Below are 13324 nucleotides of genomic sequence, written 5' to 3'. Positions count from 1 at the left end.
TGAGAACCGTGAAGTTAATTAGTTGAAATCACATTTACTACCAGAAATAGAATACCACTGAAGACTTCTTTGGCACAAGAGAGACAAAGGCTAAATATCCTTTATGGAAGATTGTGTTGCAGCCTTAAGTGGGATGCACTGAAGTAGGGGAGACTCTGACATTACTGGTACTCCCTGTGAGTTGCTGGAATACATGGGCAGCTTATCCCAAATGATAGCAGTTGAAATGGCAAAAAAAGAAGAAAGCTGAACCTGGTGACTAGAAATAGGATATGAAATCAAACATGACTCTAAGACATTAAATTTTACTGACCAACTCTGAATCTGGAGTGAACAACAAGTAATTGACCATTTTCAGTGTGATCTTGTTCTGAGTAATAGTGAACAAACAAAAGTAATGTATTTTACCAAACTGGCAAGATTTAAGTGCTTTATAGTTCTTTAGTTATATCATATGTTGCTAATAATTTTGTTTTCATGTAACAAAATATCATTTCGTTCACATATTTACAGAAAGCAGAATATTTAAGTATTTCTATTTTTCCTCTTTTTATCAGCTTTATTTTTTTATATTTATCTAAGGAGGGGGGTTAAAGACCATTCTGTCCTATAGATATATTAATATCTGTGTTTTACCAGTTTCAGTACAAGTTGTTTTAGCACACTAATACAAATTTTTACTGAATTCTTTGTGCAATGATATCTGTATTCCTGTCTACAACCAAGTATCATGTGAGAGGAGAAAAAGTATATGGAATGATAAAAGGAATAAATGTGTCAGATTATATAGAATTTAAAGATTAAGTAATATTTTATGGAATTGTTTAAGGGGAAAAATATCTTAAATTTGTAAATCTTTGTGTAAGGAAGAATACATGAGACTGAAAACATGACTAGATTTTTTTTTTTTTAAAAAAAACAAAGATGATTTCTAGAAATGAAAGATAAATTTACAATTTAAAACAGTGAGTGGAACTTCTTATCCTAGTCATAACAAATGGCCTGTGTGGGGCTAACCCTTTCACCAAAAACAAACAAAACAAAACAAAACAACTATAAACACAGGACAAAGTATCTAAAACAGCTTTCAGAAGGCATTGAAGAGCAGCTAATGCAGATGGGATTGGAGGAGTTTCCATACTTGAGAAAATGGAAATGTTAAAAGTGAATTTTACAGTCAGGCTTTAAAAAGCAAGCATTTTCTATTTAGCACCATGTGGAATTAAAGCTCAAGCAGAAAACATCAGTCTTATAGAGTTGATGAAGCAGAAGGCAGAGTTCAGGCCTGCCAAGGGGCAGATTTTCAGAACAAAATCTAGAACGACAACAACAACAAATCACTGTTAAGATTCCCCTCTTCACACATCATTGGCCAAATCCTAAATTGCTTATACAGAGGGAAGACTCTTAAAATTCATCAACAAAAAAGTAGTAGTTGGGAGGCTAAATTGCTGACCAGACACTTTGGGAGAAGTAAAATTGGTGGTTAAGTCCTGCTGAGGCGGAAGGGCTTTGGTGAATCAAAGGCTTTCATTTAGAACCCCAGAGGGCCTTACCTTACTCTTTGGAATAAAAGCCATCTAGAAATAAGGGCACTATACAAAAGTACATGTAAAAGTGGCCAATAAGTGTGTGAAAGGTGCTCAATATCATTATTCTTCCAGGAAGTGTGAATTAAAACCAAATGAGGTACCAATATCTCCCTGCCCTAGATATGAGTTTAATTAAAGGGACTGACTACACTAAATGTAGTTGATGATAATATGGAATAACTAGACTTCTCATACATTCTTGATGGAAGTGTAAATTTGTCTACTGACTTTAAAAAAGTCTGTGGTAGTATCTAATAGTTAGCTCAACACACATGCACTCTGATACCCCCATTTCCACAATTGTGTTATGCAGGCATACCTCAGAGAATATCATGAGTTTAGTTCCAGACCACCACAATAAAGCAAATATTGAAATAAAGTGAGTCACTCAATTTTTTTGGTTTCCTAGTACATACAAAAGTTATGTTTATGCTACATTGTAATCTATTAAGTATGTAATAGCATTATGTCTCGAAAACAATGTACATACCTTAATTAAAAATACTTTATTGCTAAAAAATATTAACCATCATCTGAGCCTTTAGTGAGTTGTAATCATTTTGCTAGTGGAGAGTTTTGCCTCCATTTTGATAAAAATGCAATAATATAAAACAAAGTGCAATAAAGTGAGGTATGCTTGTATACTCAACAGAAGCTAGTGTTTACATCCACTAATAGATGTGTAAAGAAATGATAAAAAGTGCTTTATTCGTAATAATCCAAATGGAAACATTCCAAATATTCATTAGTTTTAGAATGGATAAGTTGTGGTATATTCATACTAAGAACACTACACCAAAATAAAAAGACAAACTAATGATACTCTCTATAATATGAATGATTCTCAAAAATATTATGTGGAACAAAACCAGTCACAAAAGCATAAATATTGTAATTCAAGTTTTATGGCCTTTAAGAATATAAAAATTATCTGTGGAGATAGAAATCATAATAGTGGCTATTTATAATTAGGAGACATGTGAGCGAACTTTCTGAGGCATATAAATCTTTTTTTTCTTGATCTTGGTAGTGGGTAAACAGGTATATATGTATGTAAAATTTATTGAGCCATACATTTAAAGTTTGTGTGTTTCACTATGTCTAAAAATTTTTTTAAAACTAAGCATGAAAGAAAAATAATGCAGTCATTAAAATAGTTATTTACAAAATTGTAAGAAGCATCTAAAGTGATACTTCAGAGAAAATCATAGTTTTAAATGCATATAATAGAAAGTAGAAAAGACTGGAAAATAATGGACAAAGACTTCAAGTTTATTAAGGAAATTAGAAAGAATAGAAGAATCCAAAGAAAGAAAATAGAAAAATAATAAAGGTTATGAAAGATATTCAAGATAATGATAGGAAAGTTTCAAAATATTATACTTCATTTTTTAAAAGACAAAATTCAGAAATCTTAATGAAGAAGGTGGGATGTTATTAATACACATTATTAGAGGAATGAGTAAAGTGACCTAATATAGAGGCTATACAAATTTAAAGATAATATAAGCAGTATAAATAATACCAATCAATTATAAAGCTTAGATGAAATGAGAAATTACCAAGAAAAATATAAATCCCAAAACTGATGAAGAATTAGAAAAGCTGAATAGTTCTATATAATAAATTGTATCTGTAGTTTGTTTCTATAAAAAATAAATGTGGATACTCCCCTCTCCAGCACATGGAACTTAATTCACCACCCCTTGAGTGTTGGCTGCACTTCGTTGTTCATTTCAAATTAATAGATTATAGAAAGGGAAAATATGTTAATCTATGCTTGCTATACCTGGCAGATACCATTTTAACCAAATGATTAAGACTAATATCGCTAGTGATAAATTATGTTTAATGCCACGTACCCCCGATATGATATAACGAGAAGCGTGCTTAATCTCTGATATTCTTCCCCAAAATCCATAACCCTAGTCTATTGATGAGGAAAAGAGAGACAAATTTAAATTTCTTCAGATACCTGAAAAGTACTCTTCATAAATGTCAATGTCTTAATAAAAAAAGACTGAAAATCTGTCACAGATTAGAGGAGATTAATGAAATACGATGTCTGAGTACAATGTTTTACCCTGGATTAATCCTGGAACATAAAAAATATTAGGGAAAACATTGTGAAATACAAATAAAATCTGTAATCTGTTTAATATTATTATATGGTGTTAATTTCTTAGCTTGATAAATGCACCATAATTATGTAAGATGTTACTAAGTAGAGGAAGCTAGATTAAAGGTATATGAGCACTCTTGTACTATCTTTGCAATTTTTATGTAAGTCTAAAATTGTTAAAAATAAAATTTGAATATATTTTTTTCTCACGTATATCTAGTTAAAAAGAGCTGATAGAATACTCATTTTTATCTACTCCCTTCTAAAATCTTACTAAAATAAAACTTGACTGAAATGGAACACTAAGCTAAAAGTGGAGACAACTGAGAACACCCATATACACTGTAGAAACTCCAACAGCTTACCAATTGATACCTCTGGAAGTGAGAATGAAGATGAAGCTTCAAATAGAAGAAAAGTTTGAAAGTCTGTTTAATAAGCAGTTAGATCCCTATTTTTTTTCTAGTCCTAGCAGAAAACTGCGGTTATTTCTCTGGAAAAAAAATAAAATGCAGACTCTCTGGACCAAGACTCACCAAGCACAATTGAAGGTATAGGTGCTATAATGAAAGGGGAGCTGGGAGGAGAGCAAGATGAAAGTTTCATGCTGTTTATTTAGAACCTTGGCTATTTTTCCCATTCCAGCTCTCAGAATGCTGACAACCAGACAGAAAATTGGAAGATTTTTTTCCTAAGGAATCTAGACAGCTCAAGATAAAAGATCTAACTATATTGGTATCAGAAACTGCCCTAAGGAAACAACTTAGTCAGATTACTCTGTTATTAAGATCACAGTCCATAAACCACAACTGCAAGCACAGAGATGTTACTCAGCATTTTACTGCTCTACTCTTTAAACATGAGCAAATAGTCAAGTATGAATAGTCAAATTGTCATGAAAAGTAGGGAATAAAACATGCTGTGGAGACATAAGAGGTTAAAAAAAATTATCAGTTTTTTCAGAGGTAAGAGAGGTTTTGTGTCTGTGAAACAAGAAAAGGATGCTATTTTTTTAAGTCAAAGATTAGATATTTAAAATACAGTAGAAAATAAAAAAGAAAAGAAACATGAATCAGCAGAAGTTATAGAAGTCCTTCAGAGAAAAGGGTATAAAAATATGAAGAAATAGAAAACAGGAGTGAAAAGACCAGAAAATCAAGCAACCAACTCAGGAGGTTTATTAGCTAAATCATAGGATTTTGAAGAATAAAAAAAAAGAAAATAGAATGCAGAAAATTATTATTAGTAGTAATGATATAATAATATAGTAGTAATAATATTATTATGAAACTTCTAAAATAATATATAATTAGATACTATGCATACACTGTATATAGAAACAAAAAATAATTAAAGCACACAGTTGCCTCCAAAAATTTTCGATGCAAAGATTTATAGCTCCCAGACCAGAACTGGGCTGAGATTTGTTCTATAAATAATTTAATTATGTTTACAATCCCAAACACAACTGCAATCCTTAATTAAATTGCACTGATAAAGAACAAACAACCACAGACCATTTATTAGTTCACGACCTGGCGATTACTGAAATATATGGTAAATGTAATGAGGACTAAAAGATAACTATACTTTTAAGCAATAAAGAGAAATTTTAAAATCTTGTGTAAATATGTCATATAAGCATTTAGCCCTAAATGACATTTATCATGACTTATTTAATTATAACAGTATAGAAAGTGATTCCAGTCATTAATTTTTTAAAAAAATTATTATATAGAACTCTTTCTTTCTCACTTAAAAACTAGTTATATAACCATTTGGATATGATTTATTGCATATATTGTTAGATAAAAATTAGGATATGATGACAAATGTAACTGATATATTTTGACAAACCATAACATATATGCAAATGAATGTCTTTCCCTCTGAACTATTGACCTTAGAGCAGTGACTCTCAACTGGAGGTGATCTAGTGAGTGGACACCAATTTTGCTGTTTATCATGACACCCCATCCCTACATATAGCAAAGAATTATCAATAGTGCCAAAGTTGAGTAATCTTCCCTTAGAGAATATACCATTGTCTAATGGTGTGGCCTTTGCTAAAATATTCTGGAAAATCATCTTTTAGAATTGCATATTTGAATATACTGATTGTGGCAAACCTTCATTCTTTGTGAGGTATATTTTAATTTGGGCTAATTCTTATGGCTCGTAGGGATGATACAGTTTATTTCTGGAACTCAGTGAAACCTGTAGGCAGGTATTCACAGGCACTTTCATACATGCACTCAAAATTCATTAATCATGTCCAACTAATTTAGAATTTGGTTAGAAAAGAGAAGACTTAAACTTTACTTTCGTATCATATTCAAAGGAATTTGTTTATTGATAAATAATTTTTAAGGATAGATTTTAGAACCTTAACTGTCACCTAACTCCCAACTAGGAGGAGAGAATCAAGGGAAACTTTCTTTATAAATGGTTCTTTGCTTGCTCAAAAATTAATAGAGGAAGATTCTCAAAAATATGGACTGAGCACATAATATAAAGTCTCAACTCCAAAAAAATGCCAACTGAAAAACATATTAACTTAACTCTTCCTGTATTTTCTGGATATATTCTTTTTATTTAATTGATGCTTTTACTTTCAACCAAATAGGTCTAGTCAAATTTACTGATATGACCCTTGCTAGATAGAAATTCTGATTGATGTTAAATATGGGACAGGTTTATCTTTTACATTCAAATAATTCAGGTCTACAACCCTTATTTGCAGTTTTAAAATTACAAAAGCTCTGAAAACTAAGGATTTTTGTAACTCAGCTGTTGGCAGAATCTGATCTGAACGGATATGATGTTTTTACTTTTAATTTACCCACATAGTATGAGACTATTCATACTCTTCACTGGAAAACTTTTAATATGTTGCATTTCAAGGAGCTTAGTAATATGTGAAGTATTTTTTGCCTTTCTAAAATCTGAAAATTTTCAAATTCCAAATTAGTAAGTGTGAAATCAATAGAAATTGAAATAGTAGATGCTTATATTTTAAATCTTATTTGTCATTTTTAAAAATTGCTATAGTTCTTCAACTTTAATTTTTCAAATAATTATGAAAGAATTTAGTGCTCTATTATTTTTTGATTGAAACTAAAGCATAATATACTCTGACTGAAAATATAAGAGTAACAATTTTCAGTCACCATTCGGTGATTTTCAGATTTGTGACTTTTATGTATTAGGAAAGAAACCCCCAAAATTAAGAGTATACCAATATTAAAATGGGAAGAAGACATGATCAAGCAAATGATAAGAGAGTATATGTATATTGCTAATATTTCTATGAAAAATGATGAATATCATAATTTTTTTAATGCAGCATAAATTAGATGTCCTTTTCAAATAAGCAAAGGTTCTAAAAACTGGTAAGACTAAATGTAATCAAGGATGTAAGAAAGCAGCCATTTTCATGCATTGCTTATGGGGAAAATGTGTACAAAATGTCCAAAGCTATAAGAGAGCTCGAAGATTATATCCTTTATCCAAAGTGATTCTACTTCTTGAATCGATCCTAAGGAAATATATAATATGCAATGCAAAGATACATATATGAATGCTCATTACTTCTTTATTCTATTGAAAATAATCAAAATACCCATGAATAAAGATTGGTAAAATGAATTATTATATATCCCTATAATGGAATATAAATCATATGATAAAAGAATATTTAATGGCTTAAAAATATTCAAAATATATTTTAATTGGAAAATGCCAGACTTAGAAAATAGTATATACAGTTTGAATCCCATCCTCTTTATAACCAAGTATGTGGTGTGTGTGTATATTGTTGCGTTCACATTTTTCTATATTTCAAATCTTCCACAGTAAATATATTCAAAATAGGAAATTCTTAATATTATTTTATATTTTCCAAATTATATACATACTTAAAATTAATTGGGAAAAACTAAATATACATATACCTTACAAAGATAAGAGTCTTTAAGAATAACAGAATGAAAAGAATACTCCTGAGAAATTTCAAGGCATTTTATAATTGATTGCCTGTCTAAAAAAAGGATTCTACCTATATAGATAAGTAGAAATTAAAGAAATTTATTCTGTGGCATTCATCCAATCCATGAAACACTGTTTTAGCAGAAAATATTACTACTACTTTTTTGAGAAGTGTTATATTTCTTTTTCAGAATTTTAGCCTTCTTTCTCCTCGTCTGAAATTCTGAAATCTCTTAGGTACCTGATTACTATTTCAGTAAAATGGGGAATACCATTTTCTTCCTAGATTTCTCATTTCAAATATTAGCACACAGGGTGGAATTTTTACTTCTTATTCATGGTGTCCAGCTCTTAACATCTTAACCTGGCAGGAGGACCAAACTAGTTGTAAATCTTACTACCCAGACCACACTTGATTATTGTATGATGGGAAAATTAAACGTGAATAAAACAGCTAGAGCATTAGGGTGTTCTTGGAAGAATAAACACAAGTTGGAAGTCTTATGTGGATAGTGCAAAGTACAGGAAGGCAATCAATCATGTAAACATCAAATGAAAGGTTAGTAAGGAAGCCATTGGAGTCTGTCAGGCGCTTCCAGCAATAAATGGCTTATTCCATTTCTTTTCCCTTTCACTCACAGTTTAGAAAAGTGAATTCTGTGGAATCTTTAAAGGTTCCCAAAAAGTTTGTAAGTTCTTATTCCTGTTTAAAGATATGCTTTGAACAGAATGAGCTCAAATCATTAAAGAGGACTTTTAGCTTACATAAAATGGACACAAATATGTCACAGTGCATACTTCCCTGATTTTTTCCCCCTTCCCACAAACAGGAAACTGTTAAGGCAGCAATAATAGAAGAGCAGAAGCGAAGTGAAAAAGCTGTGGAAGAGGCAGTGAAAAGAACAAGAGATGAATTGATAGAGTACATAAAAGAACAGAAAAGGGTAAGTACTTCCTGAAGTGTTTTAATTTGTGCTTCCATAAGCTGAAGCACTGGCTTCCATACAATAACATGAAATTTAAAAATACTTAAAATGTCCTTTGTCATATAATTTAGGACTATCTATCTAAGATTATTTTTCCGATATGATCATATATTCTAATAGTTAGATCTATAGACCTAAATACCATTTGTCAACAAAAAAGCAACACTGAATAGTTTTTAGAAATTACTTATACCATTTTCAATTCAACTTTACACTCATGAAGAAAGGAAACAGTTCCAGATTTTTTTTTTTGAGGTAACATTGGTTTATAAAATATTTCAGGTGTACAACATTATAATTATGTAATACATTGCGCTCACCACAAAAAGTCTAATTTCCATCTATCACCATACAATTGACCCCCTTAACCCATTTCTTCCTCCCTCCACCCCCGCTTCCCCTCTGGTAACCACCAATCCATAGTCTGCCTTTGTGAGTTTGTTTTTGTTTTGTTTGTTCTTTTTTTTCTTATTCCACATGAGTAAAATCATATGGTATTTGTATTTCTTTATCTGACTTATTCACTTAGCATAATCCCCTCAAGGTCCATCCATGTTGATACAAATGGTAAGATTTTATCTTTTTCTTTGTGGCTGAATAGTATTCTATTGTGGCTGAGTAGAATATGACCTTCGAACAACATAGAGACTAGAATCACTGATACCCCATACAAATTTATGTATACTTTTGGCTCCCCCAAAACTTAACTACTACTAATAACCTAGTGTTGACTGTAAGCCTAATAACCGATAACATAAATAGTTGACTAACACATTTTGTACATTATATGTATTATATACTATATTCTTATAATAAAGTAAGCTAAAGAAAAGAAAATGTTATTAAGGAAATTGTAAGGAAGAGAAAATACATTTACAGTATTCATTGAAAAACAGTTTTGTGTAAGTGGACATGCATAGTTCAAACCCATGTTATTCAACAGTCAACTGTACATATCACATCTCTGTTATCCATTAATTCATCAGTGGACACTTAGGTTATTTCTATATCTTGCCTATTGTAAATGATGCTGCAGTGAACATAGTGTGCATATATCTTTTCAAATTACTGTTTTTGTATTCTTGAGATAAATATCCAAAAGTAGAATAGCCAGATCATACGGTAGTTCCATTCTCAGTCTTTTGAGGAATGTTTTCATAGATAAATATCCAGAAGTAGAATAGCCAGATCATATGGTAGTTCGAGGAGTGTTTTCATAGTGACTGTACCCAATTTACATTCCCACAACAGCACATGAAGGTTCTTTTTTTCACATGCTCTCCAACACTTATTTCTTGTCTTTTCAATGATAGCCATTCTTACAGGTGTGAGGTGATATCTCATTGTGGTTTTGATTTGCATTTCCCTAACATTTACTGATGCTGAAGATCTTTTTGTATGTCTGTTGGCGACCTTATGTCTTCTTTGGGAAACTGTCTATTCAGGTCATCTACACACTTTTTAATCAGATTGTTTTGTTTTGCTTTGTTTTGTTGAGTTGTATGAGTTCTTTGTATGGTTTGGATATTAATCCCTTCTTAGATATATGATTTGCAAATATCTTTTCCCATTCGGTAGGTTGGCTTTTCATTTTGTCGATGCTTTCCTTTGCTGTCCAGAAGCTTCTTTGTTTGATGTAGTCCCATTTGTATATTTTTGCGTTTCTCTTGCTGTTAGAGTGAAAGCCACAGAAAACATCACTAAGGCTGAAGTCAAGCAGCTCACCACCTATGTTTTCTATATATTTTATGGTTTCAGGTCTTATGTTCATGTCTTTAATCTATTTTGACTGTCAATATATGGTATAAGATCATGATCTAGTTTCATTCTTTAGCATGTGACTGTCCAGTTTTCCCAGCACCATTTTTTGAAGACTTTTCTTTCTCCACTGTGTGTTCTTGGCTCTTTTGTTGTGAATTAGTTATCCATATATGACTGGATTTATTTCTGGGCTCCCAATTCTGTTCCACTAGTCAATGTGTCTGTTCTACCTATACTATATTGTTTCGATTACTATAGCTTTGTAGTATGGTTTGAAATCAAAATGTGTGATACCTCCAGGTTGGTTCTTTTTTCTCAGGATTGCTTTGACTATTCAGGGTCTTCTGTGGTTCCATACAGATTTGAGGATTTTTTTTTTTTGTTCTATTTCTGTGAAAAATGCCATTGGGATTTTAATAGGAATTGAATTGGGTCTATAGATTGCTTTAGGTAATATGGACATTTTAACAATGTTAATACTTTTAATCCATGAGCATAGAATATTTTTCCATTTAATTGTGCCCATTTTAGTTTTTTTCAACAGTCCCTTATAGTTTTCAGGATATAGGTCTTTCAGCTCCTTGGTTAAATTTATCCCTAGATGTTTTATTCTTTTCGTTGTAATTATAAATGGGAGGTTTTAAATTTTTTCTCTTTCTTATAGCTCATTGTTAATGTATAGAACACAACAGATTTTTATACATTGATTTTGTACCCTGTAGCTTTACTGTATTCATTTATTATTTGTAATAATTTTTGGTGGTGTCTTTGGGATTTTCTATATATAAAATCATGTCATCTTCAAAAAAGTGACAACTTTACTTATTCTCTTCTAATTTGGATGCCTTTTATTTCTTGTTCTTATCTGATTGCTCTGGTTAGGACTTTCAATCCCATGTTGAATAGAAGTGGTAAGAATGTGCATCATTGTTTTGTTCCTGATCTTAAAGGAAAAGCTTCCAGTTTTTAACCATTAAGATGTTAGCTGTGGGTTTGTCATATGTGGCCTTTATTATGTTGACATACTTACCTTCTAATCCCATTTTGTTGAGATTTTTTAATCATAAATTGATATTGGATTTTGTCAAATTCTTTTTCTGTATCTACTTAGATGATATGACTTTTTGTCCTTCATTTTGTTAATGTGGTATATCATGTTGATAGATTTGTGGATGTCAAACCATCTTTGCATCCTGGAATAATTCTCAGTTGATTGTAGTCTTTGATTCTTTTAATATATTGTTATATTTGGTTTGCTAATATTTTTTTAAGAATTTTTGCAGCTGTTCATCAGAGATTTTGGCTTGTAATTTTTCTTGTGTGTTGTGTTTTTATGGTTTTTGATACCAGGGTTGTATTGCCCACATAAAATGATTTAAGAAGACTTCCCTTCTCTTCAGGTTTTTGGAAGAGTTTGAGAAGAAATGATATTAAATCTTCTTTGATTTCTTGGTAGAATTCACCAATGAAACCATCTGGTCATGGACTTCGTATTCTGTTTTTGAGTGCTATTTTAATCTCCTTTCTAGTGTTTGGTCTATTCAGATTTATATTTCTTCATGGTTCAATCTAGGAAGATTGTATGATTCTAAATATTTATCAGTTTTCTTTAGATTTTCTAATTAGTTGGCTTATACCATTTATAGAAATCAAATATGACTGTATTTTTGTAGTATCTGTTGTGACTTCTCTTTTGTTTTTGATTTTTATTTATTTGAGCCTTCTTTTTTCTTAGCGAGTCTAACTAAAGCTTTGTCAATTTTGCTTATCTTTTAAAAAAAAAACCCAGCTCTTAATTTTATTGATCTTTTGTATTATCTTTTTAGTCTCTATTTCCTTTGATTTCTTCTTTGAGCTAATATATTTTTTCAGTAGTGTGTTATTTAAACTTCATCTATTTGTAATTTTTCCAGTTTTCTTCCTTTTTTAAATAATTTTTATTTTCCAATTACAGTTGGCATACAATATTATAGTAGTTTCAAGTGTACAACATAGTGATTAGACATTTACATAAGTGATCACCCTGATAAACTAAGTACCCATCTGACACCATACATTTTTATTACAGTATTATTAACTACATTTCTTATGTTATATTTTACATCCCCATGACTATTTTCTAACTATTAATTTGTACTTCTTAATCCCTTCTGCTTTTCACCCACCCTTCCAAACCCCCTCCCATCTGATAACCATCAAAATGTTCTCTGTACCTATGAGTTTGTTTCTGTTTATTTTGTTCTTTAGATTCCACATGTAACTGAAATCATATAGCATTTGTCTTTCTCTGTTAGACTTACTCCACTCAGCACAATACCCACTAGGTCCAACCATGTTGTTGCAGGTGACAAGATTTCATTTTTTTTTTTTATGGTTGAGTAATAGTTCATTGTATATATGTACCACTTCTTCTTTATCCATTCATCCATTGATGGAAACCCAGGTTGCCTCCATATTTTGACTATTGTAAATTATGCTGGAATGAACATATGTATTCACATATCCTTTCGAAGTAATGTTTTGGGTTTCTTTGAATAAATACCCAGAAGCAAGCAGGATTACTGGGTCCTTCTTTGTCTCTTGTTATAGCCTTTGTTTTAAAGTCTCTTTTGTCTAGTATAAGTATTACTACCCCAGCTTTTTTTTTTTTTCATTTCTATTTTCATGAAATATCTTTTCTATCTCTTAACTTTCAGTCTGTATATGTCTTTTGTTCTGAAGTGAGTCTCTAGTAGGCAGCATATGTAAAGGTCTTGTTTTCTTACCCATTCAACCACTCTGTCTTTTGATTGGAGCATTTAATCTATTAACATCTGAAGTAATTGTTAATAGATATGTAGTTATTATCATTTATTATTCATATTTTTTATCTTTTT

General features: G+C 30.9%; 1 protein-coding gene across 10 annotated transcripts in view; it reads left to right on the top strand.

Annotated features, from left to right (window-relative positions):
- CCDC91 (coiled-coil domain containing 91) overlaps positions 1 to 13324 on the top strand; it is a 354495-nt gene that overhangs the window by 213962 nt on the left and 127209 nt on the right. For all 10 annotated transcript variants that reach the window (XM_039882422.1, XM_039882421.1, XM_039882427.1 and 7 more), the window contains one exon: positions 8532 to 8645. In XM_039882422.1, coding sequence (XP_039738356.1) covers positions 8532 to 8645 — 114 coding nt within the window. The remainder of the gene's footprint in view (positions 1 to 8531; positions 8646 to 13324) is intronic.

Source organism: Pteropus medius, unplaced genomic scaffold (assembly GCF_902729225.1).
Source record: "Pteropus medius unplaced genomic scaffold, Ma_sr-lr_union100, whole genome shotgun sequence".
NCBI classification, from domain to species: Eukaryota; Metazoa; Chordata; class Mammalia; order Chiroptera; family Pteropodidae; genus Pteropus; species Pteropus medius.
This window is presented reverse-complemented; position numbering and strand designations above follow the sequence as displayed.